General features: G+C 54.8%; 1 protein-coding gene across 1 annotated transcript; it reads right to left on the bottom strand.

Moving 5' to 3' along the window:
- Window positions 1-7360: 7360 nt before the first annotated feature.
- On the bottom strand, window positions 7361-22088 carry ENDOV (endonuclease V). The gene is given in 10 exon segments (XM_053570651.1): window positions 7361-7910; window positions 7912-7959; window positions 8895-8968; window positions 12444-12572; window positions 12904-12972; window positions 14122-14234; window positions 15122-15161; window positions 15376-15510; window positions 21585-21756; window positions 22021-22088. Coding segments are annotated over 10 exon segments (1008 nt in total). The 5' UTR covers window positions 22077-22088; the 3' UTR covers window positions 7361-7738.
- Between the last annotated feature and the right edge of the window lie 1711 nt (window positions 22089-23799).

Raw genomic sequence — 23799 nt, 5'->3', positions numbered from 1 at the left:
AGAAGCAAAACGCAGTAAGTACCAACACAGGACTCTGGCGGGTATTTTAAAAACCTAGCTCCTTTCCCAGGACTGCCTGCGGAAGACCACAGGGGCTCTGGTTTGTGGGGTGTGCGAGGGTGGGCTTGTGGCTGTCATGCAATCTCTCCTCTGGAGGCCACTAGGTGATGCACAGCATGAAAATGAGGGGGTGGCCCAGGATAGAGGGCCACTAGGGGTCTGGGAAGGAGAGGTCAACATGGGCGCACCTTGGTGATGGGCACCCGAGACGCGTGGACACGGGAGGGATGGCGCTGTCCGTCACCCTTTGAGGCCTCACAAATTATCCTGGATGAGAGATTCACTATCTCACACCACTTCTGAGGGGTAGGAATCTGGAAGCGGATTGGCTGGGTGGTTCTGGCCGCGTCCCTCAGGAAGTTGCAGTCAAGCTGGTAGCTGGGGTGCAGGCAGCTGAAGGCTCCACTGGAGCAGGAACAGTCACTTCCAAATGGCTCCTCACATGGCTCATGGTGGGACCCCCCTGGAGTGGCTGATGACACAGCAGCTGACTTCCCTCAGTGCATGAGAGAGGGATTGCCACCCAGACCAAAGTCACAATGTGTTTTGTGATCTGTATCAGAAGCGACACACCATCACTTCTGCTGGATTCCGTTGGTCAGACAGACCGATTCTGGCTCTACGTGGCCGGGAGCTGCACCAGTCCCAAGAGGCGTGGATCACATGGCCCTCTCAGAGGCTGGCTCCCACAGAAAAAAACATATTGACAGCCTGCTGTTCTTAACATACCTAAAGGAGATTTTACTTCCACTTCAGAATTTGGGGGAAAATAAAGGCTACACAGAAAACGAACCAAGCCCTGCAAGGGAGGCAGTTATTAACTCCAGGAAAAAAAAGAGGTATACAAGGAAAGAAATGCAATTACAATACCCTACTCAGTCACAACAGTCTATGGAAAGAATTAACAACGTACGCACTGACTTCCGAATTGATGGGAGATGAGAAGACGGGTGGTGCGCAAACCCTCAGTTGCTGTAGCAGGAAGACAGTGGGTGATTTCTAAGTCTGAGGACAAAAAAGCAGCTGCAACAGCAGTAGCTGTTTAGAAGTAAATACCAAAGGAATCAGCTAAAGTAATGGAGAATTTTGCCTCTGAGAAGGAGGAATTAGGAAAGAAGGCTGATCTTACAGAACTACTTGACTATTCAAACCATGTATATTTATGGCTTTTACGTTAAAAATTACATGGAAATTTAAATAACTATTAATAAAACACAAAACCTAAAACTTCCATGCTACCCTAACTCCAAGCTTGTGGTCAGGCAACCCCGGAGGAGAACCCAGGAAGCCACGTCCCCTCCCCTCCTCTGAGCCTGTCTCCTTCCTCAGGTCATCAGCTGTCCCCACCCTGGCCCCCACGATGCTGCCAGTGGTGTTGGGAACTGAGACAAGTTGCTCCTGCCTCCCAGGAGGTGAACTGGGGACAGCAGGCCCTGCTCCATCACGTCCATGACACTGTGCCTAATTACCCCGGGTGCTAGTCATTTGGATGTCAGCGGGTGACTTTGCTTTTAATTAATAACAGGGTAAAACTTCATGCAGGGCCTGGCTGGGGCTGGGGCTGGGTGCTGCTGGGGGGGCCAGGCAGGTGCTGGCTCCCTGAGTATTCCCTGGTAGCACTTCCCCCATTCCCTAGTTCCTGCCTGGAAGACCAGAGCCCAGGTGGGGATAGGGGTGCCTGCCGCTTGGGTACTACCCTCAGAGGCCTTGGGGCACGAGTCAGACACCCTCTCCTGCCCCAAACACCACGGATCATTCTAGACACCATCTTTGCATCCCACTGATGGTGAAAGAGGCTGAGGGGTGCAGTGGCTTAACTGAAGACGTGGCCTGCAGTACAGAGGTCCTGGTCCTGAGCACAGCTGTCCTCCACAGCATGTGCAGCCCCAGGCAAAGCCCTCCAGGGCTCTTCTGAGGTGGCAGCAGCACACATCCTGGTGTAAATGGGGCTGGGACCCAGGAGGAGGTGGGTGGCTCAAGTGAGATGTGTGGATAGGGCCAAGGGACCCAGCCCAGCCCTGGGTTTAAACAGGTCACTGCCTGTAAGCAGAGGAAGGGGTGGGATCTTGGAGTGCTAGGACCAGCAGATGGGCTCCCTGCTCTGTGGCTGAAGTGGGGCACACCAGCCTGTTTCCTCCACTCCCCAGTGCCTCGAGAGAGGGGAGACGGGGGACCTTGAGGGTGCCAAGGTGTGACCGAAAGGCCAGGCCAACCCACCTCCTCAGAGGCTCTCCCCATCAGCTCCTGGCAGGGTGGCGACCCAGAGGACAACAGGTGAAGGGAAAATCTATTTGGATCCAACTTGAATTATTAAGTGGTTCAAGAATATTCTTAGCCCTGGGCAGGGCTTCATCTGTGGAGACCAGCTTCACCAAGGCCCTATTTTTAAGGTTCTGCATAAGGAGCCAAGATGCTCCTGCACTTAGGGTGCCCCAGCATGCCCTTCTGCCTGCCACCAGGGAGTGGAGAGGGGACGGGGGAGGTATGCCAACCCCAAAGACCCTCATAGCTCCTGGAACAGGCTGTGGTGCCTGCCCAGAGCAGGGGTCCCATAGTAGCCTCCTCCAGGTGCTACTGCTCTGCCCCCCAACCCCAGCTGGTCCTCACCCCCACCCACATCCCCAGTTCCCTAAGCTGGGACCCTTCAGGACAGCCTTGAGGTAAAGATCAGGCCAGCTTTGGGCTGCCCCTGAACATACCTGGGGGTGGGCCAGGGTCTCAGCAAGCTGCTTATCAACTAAAGAAAACAGTAGAGCTGGTAAGGAGTTGAAGTTCAGCTTATTCGTAAGTCTCACTGGGGACTGCAGACTGAGGTCCCCAGTCGAGCAGTGCTTCAGAGAGGCCCGTTAACCCAAGTGGCGGCCTTACTACCTCAGTACATGCAAAGCTACATCAGACTCAGAATTTGCAGTAAAGGCCAGGCACGGTGGCTCATGCCTGTAATCCTTGCACTCTGGGAGGCAAAGGTGGGCGGATTGCTTGAGCTCAGGAGTTCAAGACCAGCCTGAGCAACAGTGAGACTCTATCTCTAAAAAATAGCTGGGCATTGTGGCAGGCACTTACAGTCCCAGCTACCTGGGAGGCTGAGGCAAGGGGATTATGTGAGCCTGAGCTTGAGGTTGCTGTGAGCTATGATGGCATGGCACTCTACCCAGGGCAACAAAGTGATATGTGCCTCAAAAAAAAAAAAAAAAAAGAAAGAAAGAAAACTAAATTGCAGTAAAGCAGAACCTCATGGAGGTGTGGGGGTAAGAGCACCTCTGGTTACAGATTACAGAGACACAGTCGCTAACCCATCACACATTATCTTGTGTATAGGAAAAGGCAAGGGCTGGAGTGATTTATCTTCTAAGGAACACAGTGACTCAGGCAGGAGACGTGGGGGCCGCATGCCTGGTCCTGTTTTGTTTCAAAGCATCTCTCTGGAGAGCTGTATGTGCTCGCAGCATCAGGGCTGGTGAAACCCTGCTTGTCTCTCACGCTGAAGGCCCTTGGTATGGCCATAAGTCAGGGCCGAGGATTGTGGCATACGACCGCACCTGTATGTGCTGGGGCAATGGCACCAGACCCCACAAGGGAGGGAAAGGCCGCATGCTGCATGACCCCTCTCAACGGGGCACCTGAACAGGTGGTTGCAACCAGACACAAAGCTGGGGCAGTGGGGCTGCGGGGTGGGGAGCAGGCCTGGGGTTTTCCACTGGGGTATACAAATGTTCTGGAGCTAGACAGTAATGATGGTTGCACAAGATTGGGAATGTGGTAAAAGCCAGTGAGTTTTATGCTAAAACGGCTGAAATGGCAAATTTCATCCCAAAACATTCATAAAAATTGTCTGCAATCTTACTCTAGGCTCTGGCCTGTTCCTCACTCTGAGGGACAGGGAAGGGAGGACCCCTGCAGGCTCTCATACCCTCAGCCAGAGAGGCCGAACCCCACCCCCACAGGAGGCCAGGGTCTTCTCGGTCAGAGCCAAGGAGGTAGCCAGGAGCCTGCCCTTGAGGACCTTCAAGCTGGTTGCTTGGGGTGGCATAGGGAGCTGCCAACCCAGGCAGAAGATCTGTGGGAGACCTCCTTGACCTTCTGGTTTCACCCCTATATCCACTAGTGTTAGCACAGTGCTGCAGACCCAAAACCTCAGCAGGCCCCATTTCTCCAAACGACACTCATCATCCAGGTGTAGGCTCTGCGCTGAGCCCCTTACATCACCTTTGCCCACACACGTGGTTCTGAGCTCTGCCCAAGGCCACTTGGTCAGGGGTGGTTGGATCCAAGCAAACTCTGCCCAGTTTTGAGGCTGGGCTTCCAAATGGCCCACCCCACATCCTGATGGAATTCTGTGTAGGAGAGTGGTTCTCAACCTTCCTAATACCACAAACCTTTAATACAGTCCAAAGGGGTCCCGACCCACAGGTTGAGAACCGCTGGCATAGGGAAAGATCTGGAGGTTAGGAAGGCAGATGGTGGAGCCAGCTGTGAGGCCTCCAGCCTGGGTTCAGTGGGAATGCCAGGGACTGTGTCTGTGTATCGGGTGAGGAGCTTGTCTGCATGGGCAGTAGGCTGGGGCTAAGCCTTGTCAGCATGGTGTCCTGGGTGTGTCTGGGGCAGCAGAACCCTCTGACTCAGCAGGTCAGGGGATGCAGCAGCAGCTGCCTGAGGTACTCAGTTGGGGCCCACATTTCCCTCTCCCAGGAGTGCCCTAGGGGAGGCCGACAGAAGTCTGGCCACTGCTAGGGCCATCTGCAGGCAGCACCTCCCACTCAGATCCCCATGGAGCCCAACTGCCACCCCCATGCCTGCTCAGGGAGCAAGGCCACACAATTGCCAGCACTCAACATCAGCTCCTTCTCCCTGCCAGGAACCCAAGGACCCAGGCACCCACCCTGTGCCTCAGCGGATCTGAGGATCAGTATGGGGACAGGGGTTGGAGGTATGCCTAACCCCTCTGTCCGGGTAGTGCACTCCAGGGCCATGGCTGTGCTCAGCAGACATCAGCTCCTGGAAGAGCTCTGCCCAGACCTACCATACCAGCACCATTCAGGGGTATCAGGAACACAGCTCTGGGGCCCTGTTCTCCCTCACACTCCAGATGGGATTGTGAGGAGCCCAGCTAGGAGGCAACTCCACAAGATGTGTTCCCCTCTGACCACCTTGTCTCCCTCCTGGGCCTAGGCCAGTGCTGGATGCCTCATGCCGCTCCCAGGCTGATCTACTGGGGACAGACAGGGTGTCTGCTGCGTGTTCACACTCAATCCCCCACACCTGCCGAAGTAGGTGTTTGTATCCAGGAAAAACAGGTTTCAGAGGGAAAACAGCCACAGCGCTCAGCTTCATCGGACACGGCACTGGGCTTCCCTGAAAGATGGCCTTTAGCCACCTGCTCCAAATGGCCACATCCAAACCGCTCTTGACCCCACACATGGCCATCATTGGACCCAGCCAGGGTCCCACCCCACCCCAGCATGTGGCTGGGGTCTCTGCTTCTGTCACTGAGACCTCCTCCTAACCTGACCCGGAAGTGGGATGGACGTGGCATGCACAGCGGGCTCCACCTACCGTCCACTCATGCTTCCCCTACCTGGGGTTTCTCTGTGGACACCCTTACACTGGCCCATTGGGGACTTGAGTTGCAAGGTCCTTCCTGTCAGATGAGCGGGAAAGCAGGGCTGGGGGCTGTCCCCCTCCCCCAGCTGCTGGTTTTTCACTGAGGCGATTTTGGGCACACCTCTAAGGGCTCTTGCTGAGCTCTCCTGAGGCCCAGAGGGTGGGGTGGCCACAGCCCAGGGACCTTCTGTCTCCTTTCTATTTCAGTCCTGAGCAGGTAGAGCTGGGGTCTCATAGTCAAAGGTGAGCGTAGAATCCCAGGCACTGAGGTCACGGCCCAGTGCTTGGGAGCCCAGGATGTCACAGGCCTGGGTCCTGCTGGGGAAGGGGCGCCCTCCCCAGCTGTGATGAGCACAGTGAGGTTTCTCAGACACAGGACGGGGAAAGAGTGGAAGCCTGAGTGGGAAAGGTGAAGTGGTGCCCGGGAGGACAAAGCACGTCACAGACAAGAGCTGAGACCTGGACCAGCCCTCCTGCCCCTGACTCCCCTGGAGGAAGCACCTGTGGAACACAACGGACCCTCCGTGAACCACCCCAGGGAGTGCTCAGCACCTGGTGGCATCTGCTTACCCAGCTGGCCCCAGCAGTCTCTCTCTTTAACCTGCTTTGCCAAGGACGCAGCCCCTCAGCAGGCCCTGGGCACTGTACCACAGCCCCACTTGTCTTGCTTAGGGCCCACTTGCTACAGTCATTCTAGAATACAGGCTGCCCCATCAAGTGAGGGTGGCTATATAAGCTGGGCCTCTCCTCCCACGCTGCTGCCTCTGCAGATCAGGTCTGCAGAGGGGCCATGGCACCTGCTGGCCCCACCAGGCCTCTCCTCCCGAGCTGCCGCCCTGCAGACCAGGCCTACAGAGGGGACATGGCATATGTCGGCCCCACCAGCAGCCACCTAACTTGTTCCCATGCCACACCCAGGGGTCCAGGGTCTCACTTCTCACTGTGAACAAAAGGAAAGAGAAACCCAAGTGGGTGTAGGGGATGTCCAGAGACCCTGGGCCTTCCTGGGTTCTCACTCCAAGCTGTCACATCATGACAGCCAGGCCCCTTCTCAGAGATGTTGGAAGAATGGCAAGAAAGGATTTCATGGGTTTCTGCATGTTTCTTGGAAGGACTTGAGTCCTCAGAGAACCTAGTGGTCTTGGGGAAAGCCAGTGTGCCCAGCATGGGAGGGGGCTGCTTGGGAGGTGCCTAGGAGTTGAGACCAGGTTGCAGGCGGAGTGCTCTCAGCCCACACCAAGAGAAGGAAGTGGCCAAGATAGGGACTGGAGTTGGGGTCAAGACGATAGCCGTTTTCCCACAGCAGAGATGGGTTTCAAGGCTGTACCTCCAGGGTGAGGAGGCTGACAAGAGTAGAGGACAGCAACTGGCCTTCGAACCTAGTGGGCTACCCTCCTTGACCTGCCTCTGTGCAGGGCAGCAGAGCCTGGCACCTGCTCCTCTGGGTACTGGTGCTGGCCCTCTGCCTGGCACCCCTGCCTCAAAGTCCAGACTGCCTGTGTGCCCCCAACCCACACCCCTCCCTTGGCTGAGACGAGGCTTTCCTCCCCCTCCCCTGGGGCCACACAGGCATCAAGGGCCAGGTGGACACTGAAGCCTGGCCACCCCAGCTTGGACCCCTCCCAGGTCAGGGCAGAGGTGGCTTAGCACGGCTGGTACTGGCGGCCTGGTTTACAAATGAACCCAAAAAACAAAAGAAGAGAGCAAGCAGAGGCCAGTACATTCTGGGGGGCTGGGCGAGCCTGCAGCTTGGATGCCTGTTTAGGTTGGCAGCCACAGGCCCGCCTGGCACTTGAGCTCTGAATCCCTTTCCTGGGCTCTGGGAAGGCAGTCTCATGTGTCCTCAGGTCTGGCACTTGGCCCCGTGCAGTCTGTCCTCTGCTGGGCACCCTGACCATGGTCCACCAGCTGATGTCAGAGCAGGGTGAAGTGGTCACTTCCAACCCACCCAAGCACAGCTGTGCCCATTGTGCCCCTGAAGGTAATGTGGTCAGCACATTTTTAGGGAGTGGCATTCTACCTGCAGCTGTGGGGTAAGGTCCCTCCAAGACCCCAGAGACCAGCCCCCTAAGGATGGTCACTGTCCCGAGGCCAGAGTGGGGTGGTTGGTGGCCTTTGCATCTTCACGGTGCCCAGTTCCACTCCACTGCCAGCCCTTGTCCTACCGCCCCTGGGAGCTCGGCTTTGGGGCTCTCAGGTCTGTCCTGGGGCCTTGGCTGTGGTCCTTCGCAGGCCTCATCTGTGGGCTCCCCTGAGCCTTCTTTGGGGCATGCCTTTGGCTTCTGCGCCTTCTGGCTCCTGGTCATGACATTGAGAAAGGGGCAGCGTCAAATGCCAGCACCAGCCTGAAACCTCCTTGCTCCCCAGGTGGTCCCTGGAGCCTCAGGGCCATGAAGAATGTGATGGTTAAGTGGGTCAGGCCTCAACTCTGGGAGAGCCCAGGGGTCCCAGGCACCTGCTCCCTCAGTTCTGGAAACAGCTTAGAAGGCCTAGGGACAGCCTGGCTTGGAGGGAAAATGAACACAGAGGAGATGCAGCCCGTGACAGACCTGGGCGCCTCTAGCAACCTTCACTCAGGGACAGGGAGTGGCTGCTCAACAGGAGGCTCAGACACAAGGCCTGAAACCCACGCTGGTGGCTAGAACCTGCTTTGCTGCTTAACGGTGGCTGGTGCCTCAGTCCCCTCATCTAAAATGGGATCACAGTACCCAACTCATAGCAAGGCTGTAAAAAGGATTGGACCGTCTGTGCAGCACATTTAGGACACAGCCTGGCATTGCTGGCTGAGATGCTATGCCCGGCATGGTCTCACCCCAGCTGGTAGCAGGGGAATTACCAAGCCTACCTTGGAGGTGAGGAAATGGAGGCTTGGAAGAGTATAAACAATACCACTTGCTGTGCAGGGCTGGGCCTGCCTGACCCCAGAGGCCATGCCTGTCATGCAGAGGCCACGCCTTGGCACCTTACAGGCTAAGTGGGACCAGCTCTGTTGGGAGGTAGGACTCAGGTCTCATGGCCATGGTCTGATGGCTCCAGGGAGAGGGGATGGTGTTTCTGGAGAGTTCTCTATTGACCCAGAGTCCACGCCACTCTCCCCTCCCTTTGAGGGCCTCTTCTGGGCCCCCTACCTGGCCTGGCCCTGCACAGTCCATCCTGAGCCACCACAAACAGCCCCTTGTGCATGTCTGCCAAACACCTCCTTAACACAGCTGCCCCGCCTCCCAGGTACTCACCTCTTCTGCCTGAGTGCTGGTGGCCCAGGCAGTTCCAGGATCCTACGGATATACTCTCGGGAGCGGATGTCAGCCTGGAAGGGATGGAGGGTACTAGGTCCTGCCTGGCCTTTGGACAGCCCAGCGCAGGAGGGACAGCCCTTCACTCCCTCCACAAGAAGCCCACCTAGGTGTTTGGGCCGCATAGGCACAGCTTTCCAGAGATGGAGAGCAGGCATGATGGCTGCCCAGAGCCATCAAGGCCCTGTGACAGCAGTTTTCAAAGCCAGCCTGACAGTCCCTGAGGGGCCTGAGTAGCTGAGTGGATGGGCTGCAGAGGGTCCCGGCCTGCTGCGTGAGTGCCAGAGGGAGCTGCGTGTCCTTCGCTGGTTTACGGCGGGTGCTTCCCTGAGGGTTCTGCTTTAGCCAGGTTTACCTGAAGCCTCTTCTCCAAGGACTCTCAGCTCAGCTGTTGTGTCCCATTTCCCAGACTAATACCAGTGGTGGCTCTGTCCCCTCTCTTGGGTCATCAAAAGAGGGTCTGTGGGCCACAGGCAGGGACGGAGGCTGATCCCACTGAGGGGGGTCATGGAACAGGCTCAGGTCTCAGTGGGAAGCCCCAGGGGTGGTGGGGAGCCTGGCCTTGAGGAGCTCCTGACCCAAAGGGGCTTAGATTATCTTCAGGGCCACCTGACTAACAGAGAGCAACAGCCAGTCCCGTCAGACTGCCCCTGCTTCAGTCGAGGGGAGGGTGGGGTGGAAGGCACCCTGGAAGAGGCCCTTCCTGCCTTCCTCCGCAGCAGTGCACCTGGCCTGGCCCCAGAAATGCAGCAGTGCTGTGACCAAGGGGACTCCTTGATGGCCTGGGGCTGAGCCAGAGCAGAGGAGGAAGGGCCCAGACATGACAACAGGAGTGGGCAGACACTAGCCCACCCCACACACTCTCCGAGAGCTTTTGGAAGTAGCTCTTTCCCTCTTCCGGAGGGAAAACCATTGGGAGGCGAGTGGGCCCAGGAAGAAAATGGTCCAAGAAACAGGACCGCCCTGAGGGACAGGACCCTTACCCCACGGCCTGCAGAGGGGAGGCTGTGGGCTCCTGGGTGAGGGTTGGCAGCATATTCTACCACCGCTGGCTTTTCTTTCTCTGTGTGTAGACCCAGAACAATCCTGCCCTATGCTTCTGGAAATGGGTTTCCAGGTGTTCAAGGTAAGGAACAAGCCAGCTGCCTCCTCTCCTTCAAGGACAAGGGGACACTTCTCCCCTGTGGGGTGAATCCAGGCTGACAGGGACAAAGATCTGGGTGCCACACCCACTAGGTCTGCAGCTGTGCAGCTTCGGGTTCCCAGGGCTGAAGGTTTGGGGGAGTTAAGAAGAGGAAAGGCCTCTTGGGGGCTAGGGACACAACTTGGAGGTTGGGAGCACACGAACCTACAACCCCTCAATGCCTGGAGCTACACCTTAGATGTCACCCCCAGGCACAGCCTCCACAGGAGCCGGTGCCCTGGAACTGTGTGGGCTGCTGCTGCCCCCTGGTGGCCGCACTGTACGCTGCGGCCGGGAGGCCCAAGGATCTGCAGCCCCTCCCTATCCCTCTGCTAGGTGGCTGCCCAGGCACATTCTACAGGTCAAGGAATGAGAAGACCTGGAAGCAGCAGGCCCGGTGGGCTCCAGGGCTGTCCAGAGCAGCTCCTCCCCCTAAAAGGCATATCTGATGTCCCTGGTGGAGCCTGAGGCCTGCTGCCCCCCAGGGTCTTCCAAAAGCTGCTTCTGGGCCTGGGTTGCCCTCCCACTTCTCCAGCAGGTCTCAACTCTATGAGCTTCTCTGGGACATGTACCCACCTGTGGTGGGGATGGGGGTGGGGAGAAGGGAAGGGCTGGTCAAGGCTGAGCATGCCTAGGGCAGCAGTGAGCACCTTGTGTCCAGCTGTGTCTCTCATCCCGAAGGCCGAGTCCTCTCTCAGTCAAGTTGACTGACTCATCAGAGCTCTGATTCTCCTAGCCCCCTAGCCTCCACCCAGTGGAGGTGCTGGGCACCTAGTGTGGCCACACACACAAGTCCCCTGACTGGGTCTCAAGCGCCACCACAGTGTTCCTGCAAGGACCTCCTTAGGGGCTGGCTGGGGACTTGGAGGACACTGTGCCACCTGAGTGGACACCAACTGACTCTCCAAGCAACCCTGGCATGGGGCGTGGGTGGGAGAGGCAGAGAGGGTGAGTGTGGGGACCAGCAGTGACTTCCCAGGAGTGTTGTACCCTCTTGTCCTCTCTCCTGCCTCCAGGGTGTAGCAGGACCCATCAGGCTCCCTAGAAAGGTGCCAGTGGACCTGTCCTTGTCCAGGACCTCATGTTGCTGCACTCTGACCCCAGCTGAGCTGATGGAGAGTTTTGGTTTATTTATTTATTTATTTTTCTGTTTAGCAATAAGAAATATCCAATTTATTCATTAATCAATTTTTATTATTTTTATTTATTTATTTATTTATTTATTTTTGCGGTTTTTGGCCAGGGTTGGGTTTGAACCCGCCACCTCTGGCATATGGGGCTGGCGCCCTGCCTTTGAGCCACAGGCACCACCTGATTAATCAATTTTTAAAAAATGATCCCATTCATCCCCTCTCATTAAGAGATGAATTTCCAAAGAAAAAGTTACTTTGAGAGTTTAATAATTATTTATAAAAATAGATCATGTATTTTGTTGTTTGGTTCGTTGGGTAATAACGACTTAATCCAAAAGAAAGCTTTCAATATTTAGAGGCTTATGGTGTAAGAACAAAATTTTAATTGTACAATTTCTTGGTTTCTTTTTCTTTTTTAAAGAAATTGTCTTTTTCTGTTCTCTGAGCTAGAATGCAGTGCCATCATCTTTGCTTACTGCAACCTCCAATGCCTGGACTCCAGCAATCTTCCCACTTCAGCCTCCTGAGTAGCAGGGGCTACAGGTGCACCACTACACCTGGCTAATTTAAAAATTATTTTTGTAGAGTCAGGGTCTTGCTATATTGATTAGTCTGGTCTCAAATTCCTGGCCTCGAGTGATTTTCCTGCCTTGGCTCTCCAAAATGCTGGGATTACAGATATGAGCCACCACACCTGGCCTATAATTTCAATTAATGGATATGTATGGTTGCATAAATTATGAAAGTGTGATCAATGAAAGACTTCAGAACGTATGTATACACATGTATGCACAATCGAACATCTAAGCATACATAGGTACATATATACCCACCTACACATGATTTATTTATTTTGAGACAGTCTCACTTTGTCACCCTCAGTAGAGTGCTATGGTGTCATAGCTCACAGCAACCTCAAACCCTTGGGCTCAAGTTCTCCTCTTATCTCAGCCTCCTGAGTAGCTAGGAGTACAGGTGCCCACCACACGCCTGGCTATATTTAGAGACTGGGTCTTGCTCTTGCTCAGCCTCGTCTCTAACTCCTGAGCTCACGCAATCTACCTGCCTTGGCCTCCCAGAGTGATGGGAGCTCTTAAAGTGCAGGTGGTGGGGAGCAGAGGAACATGTGACTCACCATCACAAATGCTGCCCACCCCTCTGGGTCCCACCCACCTGGCGCACAGGCTCAGGAATCCGGAACCTGCAGCAGTGGTGGGTCAGGCATACAGCAGACTCCAGGCTGATCTTGTGGCCCACGGAGATGTAGAGGGGCTTGGTGCTGTGGTCGTGGCTCTTCAGGGCCTGTGACAAGGAAGGTGAGAGCAGTCCTATGGACCAGCCACTGGGACAGAGTCAGGACCAGCCTCAGGGGTTGGGCTCGGAAAAAGTGTCCCAGGCAGCAGGAGGGAGCCTGGAGGGAATGGGGTGCTCTCAGCAAGCCTCCTGCAGCCTGTTGTAGGGCAGGGCCACCCTGCACCGCTGCTGGGTGGGGAGGAACAAACGCACACATCACATGCCAGGGCCAGGGTGTCAGGAAGATGGGGAGACAAACACTATCTGGGGTGGGTGCGTCTGCACTGTGTGTGCCTGCCAGTGCATGAGTGTGCAAAGGGCCCCTGCCCAGGCCACTTACCACTCCCAGGACAGTCCCAGAGCTTCCCATCAGCGGGAAGTGGTCTCCTCCAGCCTGTAAGAGCTGTATCTGGAAAATGGGAGAAGAACTTGGAAAAACAGATCTTTCCTTGTTGAAGGGCTGAAGGTAAGCTTGTTAGTTACTAGAACAGCAGCCCCTAGACCAGGAAGAGGAAGGATGTGATCTCAAATGCAAGCCTCAGCCCCACAAAGCTGCGCAGCCTGAGACCACACCGAGCACGTGGACAGTGGCGCAGTTGGCCCTGTGTCCAGCGCACTGCCCACCAAGCCTGTCCAACCTGGCAACAGGGGCTTAGGCAATGCCCAGGGCCACAGCAGGGTGCAGCCAGTAGCTTCACAAGAGTCACCATTTGCTCAGCTGGCTGTAATCAGCACTGAGGCAACTTATTTCCTGCTCTCTTCACTGCTGTGGGCATTTTTGATTTAACTCAAAAAAACCCACTAAGCAGGTTTGGGGTCCCCTGTCAACTCAAAAGATTTTTTTTTTTTTTTTTTTTTTGAGTAGAGATGGGGTCTTGCTCTGCTCAGGCTGGTCTCCAACTTCTGAGCTCAAGGAATCCTAACTCGGTCTCCCGGAGTGCTAGGATTATAGGTGTGTGCCAGGGAGCCCAGCCTCAGCAGACTCTCACTGAGCAAATGTTCCTTGGCACTCAAGAGCCCAGAGAACAGGTTGCCCAGAAGGAAAGCTGGGTATGTGACATCACTGGCTCCCACCAGAGGGGTGTCACTTTCCCAGTGCCAACCTGAGGGTCTGGAGGATGGAGATGTGGGCCAACGTGGGGAGGAAGGGTGCTGGTGGCAGCCATGGGCAGGCTGTAGTGGGTGGCACAGAGGTAAGGCCCGGAGACCACGAGCATCTGAGTGCTCAGGGGAGGGGACAGGTGGCTGGGTTGGGGCAGGGATGGGAAAAGCACCAAGCACTGCCTGGGACAGCGTGGAAGCCTGTCCTGACGCCACTAACTGGAAAACTTGACCTGACGTGGGGTGCCATGGTGGCAGAGGTGAGGGGATGAGAGGCAAGCATACCCGGGAGGCAGGAGAGGGGCTCATGGAGCCCAGCACTGCCCATGGGGTGTGGCAAGGAAGGCAGGGAGGCTCCAGAAGAAAGCAGGTCTTCCCTACTCCAGGCCAGGGGGACCTGAGGTGTCCAGTGCCCAGGCCAGCCCAGGCCCCCATCATGAGCCTTGGGCTCTGTTACCTTCTCCCTGTGCAGGGCGTTGTTCTCCAGCCCATCCACCTGCAGAAGTTTCTTGGCCACCCCAACGCAGGGCAGATCTGTGAGGACACCAAGGTGGCAGGCCACCCCGAAGCCTGCCAGGGAATAGGTGTGGTTGGGCAAAGTGAGCCCCGCAGCTTGGGGATGGCTACAGAGATTGGGACCAAGCAGAATCTCACTGAGAACCTCCCCAAGGGAACAGAGCTGAGGATGCGCAGAGGGCTGGAGAGAGCAGGCCTGGAAGCCCAGCTACCTTGAAACAAGGGCCTTTCTGCCCTGGTTTCCTGGGTGAGGCTAGGCGGGATCCCCCCGCCTCCCCCGGTTTGTCACACCAGCTACCTCATTGGTGCTTGCTCGAGACGCCCCCCCCCCCCGTCTTTCCTGACATTTTCTGGCCTCCCACCTTCTGTTTTCCACCTGCTGCTCTCTGGCCTGTGTCCAGGCCTCCTGTTAGGCTGTAGTCACCAGAGTCCCGGCACTGGCATCTAGGTAGGCATGTGGCCATCCTTTGACTCTGAGGAGCAGCTGGGGGCCCCCTCAGGTGGTATCTGAGGGCAGAAGGGCCCCAACTCCCCCCAGCCTTGCTCCATGGGCTACAAGTCCCTGGTATCAGCGGGGAACGGGTGCTCCTGTCTGGTTTCAGGGTAGCTGCAGGGAAGGCTATTCTGAGCGCAAACTCTGTGCATTTTGCAGTGGTCAGATCTGCACTGAATGGTGGGACCTGCACCAATATAGGGAGCTGTGGGGGAGGCAGAGGGCGAATAGGAACAAGCCGAGGTGTAGCGGGTAGGGGTCCTTTCCTGGGTGGGAGATTGCGTGTCCCAACAGTAAAAGTGAGTCCAGAAAGGAGCTGCTGGTGCCAGTAGACAGCCGAGGCCACGGGCCCACAGCATTTTGTGCAGGGGACGTCAAAGGCACCCTCTGTCCCTGACTCTTCCCCCATGGTGCCCTCCCTGACCCTCTCCCTTGGGAACAGGATTACCTTGGTGGTGGAGCACCCCGTTTCCATCCACAAGAATGACCTACAGAGACACAGGGGGAGTCACAGGGTCAGCTGAGCTGCCCCTGGGTCCCTGGGGCAGGAAGTAAGGACTGCTACTTCCAGCGTCATTCCTCCCCTCCAGAAAGCTCCTGTATCTCTCCCTGCTGTGGGTGATGGCAGCAGCCTGCAGGGGGCCTTCCCTCCCCCAGGGAAGCAGAAAGACCTTTCTCCTGTCCTAGGACTCAGGCACCTGCCTGGGGCATGAGGCCGGGCTCCTTTGCCTGTAGCCGCTGTACTGCATCCACCAGGAAGGGTGCCTCTCGGAAGGCCAGGAAGCCTGACACGTAGGGGGCCATCAGGCTGACCATGCCGCTGTCCTCGTACAGCACCTGCCACAGGGCACACTGGTCAGCAGGTGGGCAGACTCTCCACCAGCCTCTCTCCACCCCGCACCCCACCACTTCCTTCCCTGCCAGCAACCCACCCTTTACCACTGCCCTTCATTGGGTGGAAAGCACAAGAGGATGGGTTTGAGAGAAAGGACTAGAATCATTTCAAAGGAGCCCCCTTAGGACCTGGTCTGCAGGAGGAGCCCCGGGGTCCTTTCCTGTCTCTATAGGGCACTCAGCTAAGGTTGGTGGCCTGCTCCATGCCCTTTGTTGCCACTTTGGTTCCCACTTTGTAAATTAAACCTGACACCTACCCTACCCCACTTCCAAGCAAGAAAGCACTTGTAAAGTGCAGTGTTACATTACTGTATGTACATTGCAGGACCTTGGGGGGAAAAGGCTGTATCTTCAAAGAGGTTGCCAGAGCAAGGCCCTGGCCATATAAAGAGGTTTCAAATAACTCAGGACCCGTGTGATCTGAAAGAAAACAGTGGTCCCCACAGATAGAAGAATCTAAAAACAAAAATTCTGAGGTGGAATATATTCCCTGTTAAGTGGGACTCCCAAAGGGCTGTGCAAGCTGGAGGTGTGGAGGGCTGAGAGCTCCAGGGAGAGATGAGGGGTCTTGGGGGAGGGAGGGTAGGGTCAGGGGCCTAGATGGTAGAGGGCTTCCAGAATTGCTGGGGACAGCCCAGGGAGCTTTACAAAGTGCAGCTCTCTTTCTTAGGGCTTCTCTGGTAAAGAGATTGTTTTTCAAACTAAAATGACGCTGACACAGCATAGAAGAGGGTGGCCCTGTTAATACTGATTAGGACATTAAAAGGGGTCTGCTCAGAGAACAAGGCAGGGGCCCCCTCTCCCAACCTGTGTTTTCAGTGGTGTCAGACTGGCCTGGTTAAGGAGCCGCTTTCCTCCTCGGCACACCTCCCACACAGCAGCTTCCTACCTTTCAGCATTGTTGTGTCCAAGCCCCCACAATCTCTTGGTTATGGTTTTCAAATCATCACTTCTACTCATCCCCAGAGGCCAGGCTAATAGTTTCACAGACCTCAGAGAACTAATCACTCTGCATCAGCATGAGGGCTGGAGCTCTCCTTCCTTTAAACATTTTCATCAACAACTCAACAGAAAACTTATCGATGACCCAGGATGGAAAAGAGAATTTGGGTTTACAACGGAGCCAGAGGCAGGACCGTAAAGTGACTTTTCATAGGGACATGCATGGAATTCAAGTGTGGCCTAAGTTTCCAAAGGATGATGGTGGCTGCTATGTCCGAATCTCTTTGCACAAGTTCCAAAAACCAAAGCTCAACAAGGAGAGAACCCCCCATAACCTTTTCCCACGGTGTAAGGAGGAGATACGGTAGCACAGCCGCTACCTGTGGGGAGACACAGCCCAGCAGAGAGCTGCTCAGATACCACGCTGGGTAGCACAGACAGAGGCAAGGAGGGCAGTGTGTGGCGGGTCCTGATCAAGAACATCTCAGAAATGAACAGCATGGTACAAAGTGAGCAAAGAGGGCAGCGCCTGTGGCTCAGTGAGCAGGGCACCGGCCCCATATACTGAGGGTGGCAGGTTCAAACCCGGCTCTGGCCAAACTGCAACAAAAAATAGCCGGGCGTTGTGGCGGGCGCCTATAGTCCCAGCTACTCAGGAGGCTGAGGTAAGAGAATCACCTAAATCCAAGAGCTGGAGGTTGCTGTGAGCTGTGACACCATAGCACTCTACAGAGGGAGATGGAGTGAGACTCTGTCTTAAAAAAAAAGCCAAAGTGAACAAAGAGGGGAGATTCAGATGGAAAGTATAAAGCTCACCAGGAGAGAAAAGGGAATGTAAAGAAAGGTCAGCAGTGGGGGGAGCAGGCAAAGGAAGCCCAGTAGCACATGACCTGAGTTCCTACAGGGGAGGAACAGAACTGTGCAGCTGAGCTCAGGACAGAAGCAGCACGGCCAGACGAGAGCCACTGCACTGCTGGAGAAGCCCATCAGCTCCAGATGCATCTCAGTGGGGAGAAAAAGCCTGAACAGGTAACATACAAAAAACCCAACACTGGCCATACTTATATCACAAGAGTGAACATAAACAAAAATGTTAAAACTCTGCAGACCAGAAAACAAAATAAAAGCAGCTTCACACAATGGGGACAAGAGGGTGTGGCCTGGCTCCTGTGGCTTTCTCCCCATGGACTGGGGAGCCCCAGGCCTGATGCAAGCATCTAGCTTGCTGCCCCAAAGCACTGAAAGACACTGGCCCTGGCCCTCAGTCAATTCCTTAAACCCTCATATAAAGTCCCCAAGGCCCTGGCTGGGGATACGCTACCTGTGTGGAATGTCCCTTTCTCTCCCATCTACCACGAGGATGCACTGCAGCCCACTCTAGCACAGGAGTTGAGAGCAGCCTGAGCAAAAGCGAGACATCGTTTCTATGAAAAGTAGGAAAAAAACTAACTGGATATTATGGCAGGCACCTGTAGTCCCAGTCTTAGGAGGATGAGGCAAAAAGACTGCTCAAGCCCAAGAGTTTGAGGTTGCTGTGAGCTATGATGCCATAGCACTCTATTCAAGGTGAGAAAGTGAGAGTCTGTCCCCCAAAAAAAACAGAAAAAGTTCCTGGCTTGGCGCCTATAGCTCAGCGGCTAGGGCGCCAGCCACATACACCAGAGCTGGCGGGTTCGAATCCGACCCGGGGGCCTACCTAACAACAATGACAACCGCAACAACAACAAAAAAAGTTCCCCTGACAAATGCTTTGGATGGAGCTGGTTTTTAGGGCTTCTTTCTTTGGAATCCCAATTGGCCCATCTCAGGACAGCCTGGGGTGCTCCCTCAGGGGAGCTCCTACCACTGCTTTTGGGGCAATTTCAGCTGTAGACTTGCAGGATGAAGCACAAGGACACGGGAACATGTAATAGGGTTCAGGTGTTGTGGGATTTTTCGTGTGATAATGACACTGCAGTTATGCAGGAGAATGTCATTCTGGGGATAGACCTGCTGATGAATTCAGAAGGGTGCTGTCATGACTGCTGGCATAAAGGCTCAAATTGTTCAGTAAATACACACATATACAAAATACGACACAGTCAGCAACAGTTAAATCTAAGTAGAGGTATACAGGTTTTCAATTTTTTGTGTTTGTACATTTTCAAATAAAAAATCTGGGAAAAGAAAATTCAGTTGTGCAGTTCGTGTGTGGGCTGGTCTGGAAGGTGTGGCCTCTGAGATCTGATCTCAGCAAACACACAGCACCCCCTGAAAGCGACGGGTTTTCAGTCACACTGACAGAGATGGTGTGGGGATGTCAGGACTACTGGGTTGGGTGAAATAATCTGAGGTACTGTGTTCAATTCCAGCCCCTGCGGGGAGGCATCACCAGAGGACCACCCACAAGTGCAAGACTGGAAATGCTGCAGCCTTTGGGACAGAGCAGATGAGGGGCATGCAGAGCTGTTTCCACAACAGGAAGACCCACCCACAGGTGGCAGAGGGACAGATTAGTCCTGTGTTTTGCTGCCTGAAGGCAGAATGGCAGGACTCATATAAAGTTTACCTCCTGGGGAGAACAGATGCCCCCTTCCACTTCATGCTTCAGAATCCAGCTGGGGAACAGCCATATCGTGATGCTGAGAAAAGGGTTTGTGACCACGTGGAAGTTGGATGGGTGATGCCCCACCCTGGCCTTGCTTCACAATCACAGACTCTGAAGATTTTTTTTTTTTTTTCCCTAGTAAGTGGAGTAGGGCTCTGGAATTTGTAATTTATTTTTTAACAGTTTTTGTGAGATTTATAGACCAAAAAATTCACTTGTATGAAGTATATAATTTAATGGTTTTTGATATTTACAGAGCTATGCAATCATCATCATAATTCAACTTTGGAACATTGTCCTCATCCCCCAAATAAGCCTTTTTTCCATTAGCAGTCACTCCCCATCCATCCCACTCCCAACCCTAAGCAGCCACCAATATACTTTCTGTCTCCCTGGATTTGCCTATGGAATACTGTATTTCTAAATACTACCAAGCAATTCCAAGTCTTCAGGTCCACGGTCAGGCATTTGAGAACCAGGTACTTCTAAGACCCTTTCCTTGTCTAAGCTTTCACAGCCATGGACAAAAGTAGCAGGGGGTAGAACCCTCCCCTTGAAAACCTACAGTCAGTAGGAAAGACAGAATTGCCAAGAGCCAATTCTAACACAAGGTGAGGAGTGCTATAGCAGCACATGCACTAAAAAGAGGCCTAGGACACAGGTCTCTCTCTGTGTGTGATTAATTCTGCAGCCAGCTGAAAGCCAGGGAGGGAGAAAGGAATTATGTTCTGTTTCCCACACATGCACTTAAGTATTCCTCACCTTACCCTGCCCACCCATTGTCTTTCTCACATTAGAGAAGGAGGAACAGAGGCCAAGAGTGGTGAAGTGGGAAGCAGTGTGAGCAAACTGGCTCCTGAGACTATGGTCCAACACCAACACTAGCCTACAAACTATCCAGGGGACCTCCAAGGACAGGGACCACCAAATATCCAGATCTTAACACACAGTGGGCACTCAACATATTTGTGCTGAATTCAAACTGAAAAAGCCCTTCCAAGTGAAAAACAGAGCCACAGAGGCAGGAAGATGTCTGCCATCTTTGGGAGTAGACAGAGGACCAATGACAAGGGAAAAAGACCAAAGCTGAGGAAAGTTTTCCTTGTTGAAATGCTTCTTTAGCCAAGGCTTCCTGAGCTGTCAACTAAGGGAATCATGTATCTATTTAAGAAAGATTCAAGTGTCTTCTACATGCCAGGCATTGGGCTACATGAGGAGGCTCCCACCGATGGGCAAATGACATGGTTTCTACCATTGTGGTGTTTACATTGTGGTAGGGGAGACGGCCAATTCCATTCCAGCGTGACAGTAGTAGAGGGTTGTTGTTAGAGGGTTTAAAATGTTTGTGTCCCCCCAAATTCATATGTTGAAATTATATCCCATATGGTATTAAGAGGTAAAGCCTTCTTGGAGGCGATTAGATCACCGTGTAAGGACATAGTAAGCAGGTGGTAGTGTGCAAGCTTGCAGAATGAGCTCACCAGAACCCAACCATGCCGGCACCCTGACGTCAGACTCCAGCCTCCAACCTTGAGAAGCAGACTTGTGTTGTGGTAAGCTACCCAGCGTAAGACACTTTGCTATAGCAGCCTGAACACATGAAGACCAGGGTGCTAAGGGGCGTTTGCTGGTCTGATGGGATGAGAGGGGCCTTACTGGAGAGAGTACTGTCAAAACTGCATCCAAGAGATGAAGAGGAGTTACCCAGATGAAGAATATTCCAGGACAGGAAACATTACTGCAAAGGCCAGGCAGCCAAATACAGCATGGCAGATTCAAGTGATTCCAAGTGGGTTGTGGAGTGTGAGAAAGATTGAGGGTATTGGTGACAGCTGAGCCTACAGTGCCACATTAAACAGCGGACAGATCATGAAGGGCTTTTAAGGCACAGCAATAAGAGTCACCTTTACTTATCATGAGGTTAGGGAACTGAAGAATGGTGCCACAATCACACGTATCTTAGGAAAATTGCTCTGCCGACAGTGCTAAGAGAGGGGGCCATCAAAGAGCAACACTTCAGGCTGGGCACACTATCGTGTCCAGGGGGAAGATACTGCTCAGGAACCTACCGGAGTGGGTAGTGCAGCACAGCTAGGGAAGGGGGCTGAGTGGATGCAACCAAGGGGACAGATTTCAGAAACACTGAAGAAAAAAGGGAATTGGTGTGCTACTGGACGTGAGGGGCCCAAGAACACACAGAGATTTCTGCCTTGGGGAACTGGGGGTGTCTTGCTCCAGCGAGATAAGGAACTCAAGATGACAACCAGGCTCGGAAATAAATGTCGTGAGTTGACTCTTAACAATCACAGAACTCCCTTAGTTTTGCCTCTTCTCCCCGCTCCAAGACCTCCTGGCCTATTAATGAAATTCTACAAAACGAGAAGCTGGGTTCTACCCTGGCAATGCTCCTTGTCCTGGAGCCCGTAGGCTAACCCGGCCCCAGGCCCACCGAGGGGCCGGCACCTAGCTCAGAGCCCCTCCCGGTTACCTCGAGCTCAGGGTAGCTGAGCACCACCAGGGAGGCACAGGCGCTGTCACTGTCCCCTTTCACGAAGGACACATCAACGCCCCCGACCCTGTGTAAGCCCGAGAAGGCGGGGTCCCGCTGCCACGCCTCGGTGTTCCGGACTACGACGCGGGCCTTCAGCCGGGCTTGCTCCCTAGAAGGACAGACATCAAACCGGCCCCCCGGCCCCACCGAGGGCTCCTCCGCCCCACCCCTTCGGCCGCAGTGTCCTCCGGTCCTGACAGAGCCAGTCCCCGCGGGTCTCATCCCTCTCACTCAGGAGAGGGCAAGACACAGGCGGGCTACAGCTTTCGGCGCTCCCGCGCGGTCCGACTCCGCCGCCGGCGGGTTGCTCGGCCGGGGGTAGGCAGGGCCGCAGGGCTCAGCACCCCGCCCGCGCGTCGCCCGAGCCCATTACCGTGTCCAGAGCGAAAGGGTTTCCTTCAGAGGCCGCCCCTCCACCTTCTGGGCCATGGCTCCGCCGCGCGGTCGCGTCCGTAAGGTCACTTCCGGCAACGTCACTTCCGTAGGCGCCTCGCACAGGCGTCGCCCGCCCCCGTTGCCATGGAGGCGCTGTGGGCGCGTTGCCGCCTCCCGGGAGGCTCTTGGTGGCCACACGCGCACGCGTCCAGTCTCAAGTTGACCCTGCTAGTGTCCTCGCCTGGGGCCCCAGGACAGCTGGAGCCCAGGTGAGTGACCGGCGCGAGAAGCCTTCGGCCGCCGGGCCCACCGCGTCCACTGGTGTCCGGTCCCAGCGCGCAGCGCCGCGGTCTGCGCGGGCCCGACGGCCACTCGCCCTGCTGAGAGCGGTGCGGCGCGGCAGCCCCGGCTTTTGGGGTAGGGTGCCCCAGCTCGGTCCCGTCCCCACTCCCCGGGCACGGTCGAGCCTCCTTCCCCAGGTCCACGCTTGCCCGGCGGTCGCCTCGCGAGCGCGTGCTGAGCGCCCGCCGCATTCGGCTGGTAGAGGGCGTGAGGGCAACTCTCGCGGCTCCCAGGGGTGCTGGGAAGTTTGGATTTCACCTGGGCCGGATCTTGCTGGGCAGAAAGCCTTACCCACCAAACGGAACGCAGACACCCTTTGGGACGTTATTTTTACTTCTTGCATGAGCCTCGATTTAGCGAGTATTTACTCAGTGCGTGGTGCCCGGTGCCGTGCTAGTGGCTGGGGTCACAGCTTCCTCGCCGTGCTTTCTGTCTCATCAGGGACAGGAAGACGTGTGGACGCGTACTGGAACTGGGACGGGTGCTGTGGGTGCAGTCAATACATAATTGGGGAGCGGGTGGCTAGGAAAGACCCGAGAAGGTGATACTTAAGAGCAGACCTGCAGGGAGTAGGAGAGAGCAAGCTGCCACGCACAGAGCCGCCTCTGTGAAGGCCCCAGGGTAGGAAGGAAGGACGTCGGTGTATTTGAGGCGCCATAGGAAAGGCAATGAGGCTGAAGTGTAGCAGTTGAACCCGTGGTTTATATTCTAGGAGAATCAGAAAAGTGTACATGTAAGTCATGTAGCCTTAATGTAGGTTTCAAGAGGAAATACAGAAGACTAGATTAAACCAGACTCTGGTTAGAGTTTGAGGTTCAGGAAAGGCATCAGCAAGGCCATGAAAGCTGAGTTTTCAACTGGGGGAGAGAACAAGCACCATTTCTGGAGCAGGCCTGTGCTCAGTTATTTACACCATCCCTCTTTTCTCACCACAGCACTGCGAGAAGTTTTACAGGTGAGGAGAACTAGCTCAGCAGCTTGCCCAAGGTCACAGAGTTGGTAAATGAGAGAGCTGACACTCAAACTCAGACGCCTCCAGGCTGGGCTGTGTCAGCTTTGCAGTCAGGACCTAGAGCAGTCAGGACAAAGGCATCCCTGGATTTGGTACTTGGGAGTCAGTCACAGGCTTGACTGTGGGTAGGGCAAAAGTAGTAGGTTCTGAGGGGTTCAAGCGGTTCAATGTTACATCGGTAAAGAGAGGAGGCCAGTTTTATTAGGGAGAAAACAGAAGAGCGGAATTGGACCAAGAGCTAGCTCCTTGTCACCTAGCTCCAAGAGGCTTTTATTAACCTTATCAGTATGGTTAGAACTGGGAGGGGGTTGCTAGGGGACTCATTCTTTTCAGCAAGAAAAGAGGCTAATATTGGAGTCATTCCCTTGACTTGCTGCCAGCTGAGATGGAAAGTTACTACTGTTCTGTTGTTTCCCAGGAACA

The sequence above is a fragment of the Nycticebus coucang genome, chromosome 18, assembly GCF_027406575.1.
Source record: "Nycticebus coucang isolate mNycCou1 chromosome 18, mNycCou1.pri, whole genome shotgun sequence".
Taxonomy (NCBI): Eukaryota; Metazoa; Chordata; class Mammalia; order Primates; family Lorisidae; genus Nycticebus; species Nycticebus coucang.
The sequence above is the reverse complement of the archived record's forward strand: the minus strand, read 5'-3'. Positions and strand labels throughout refer to the sequence as shown.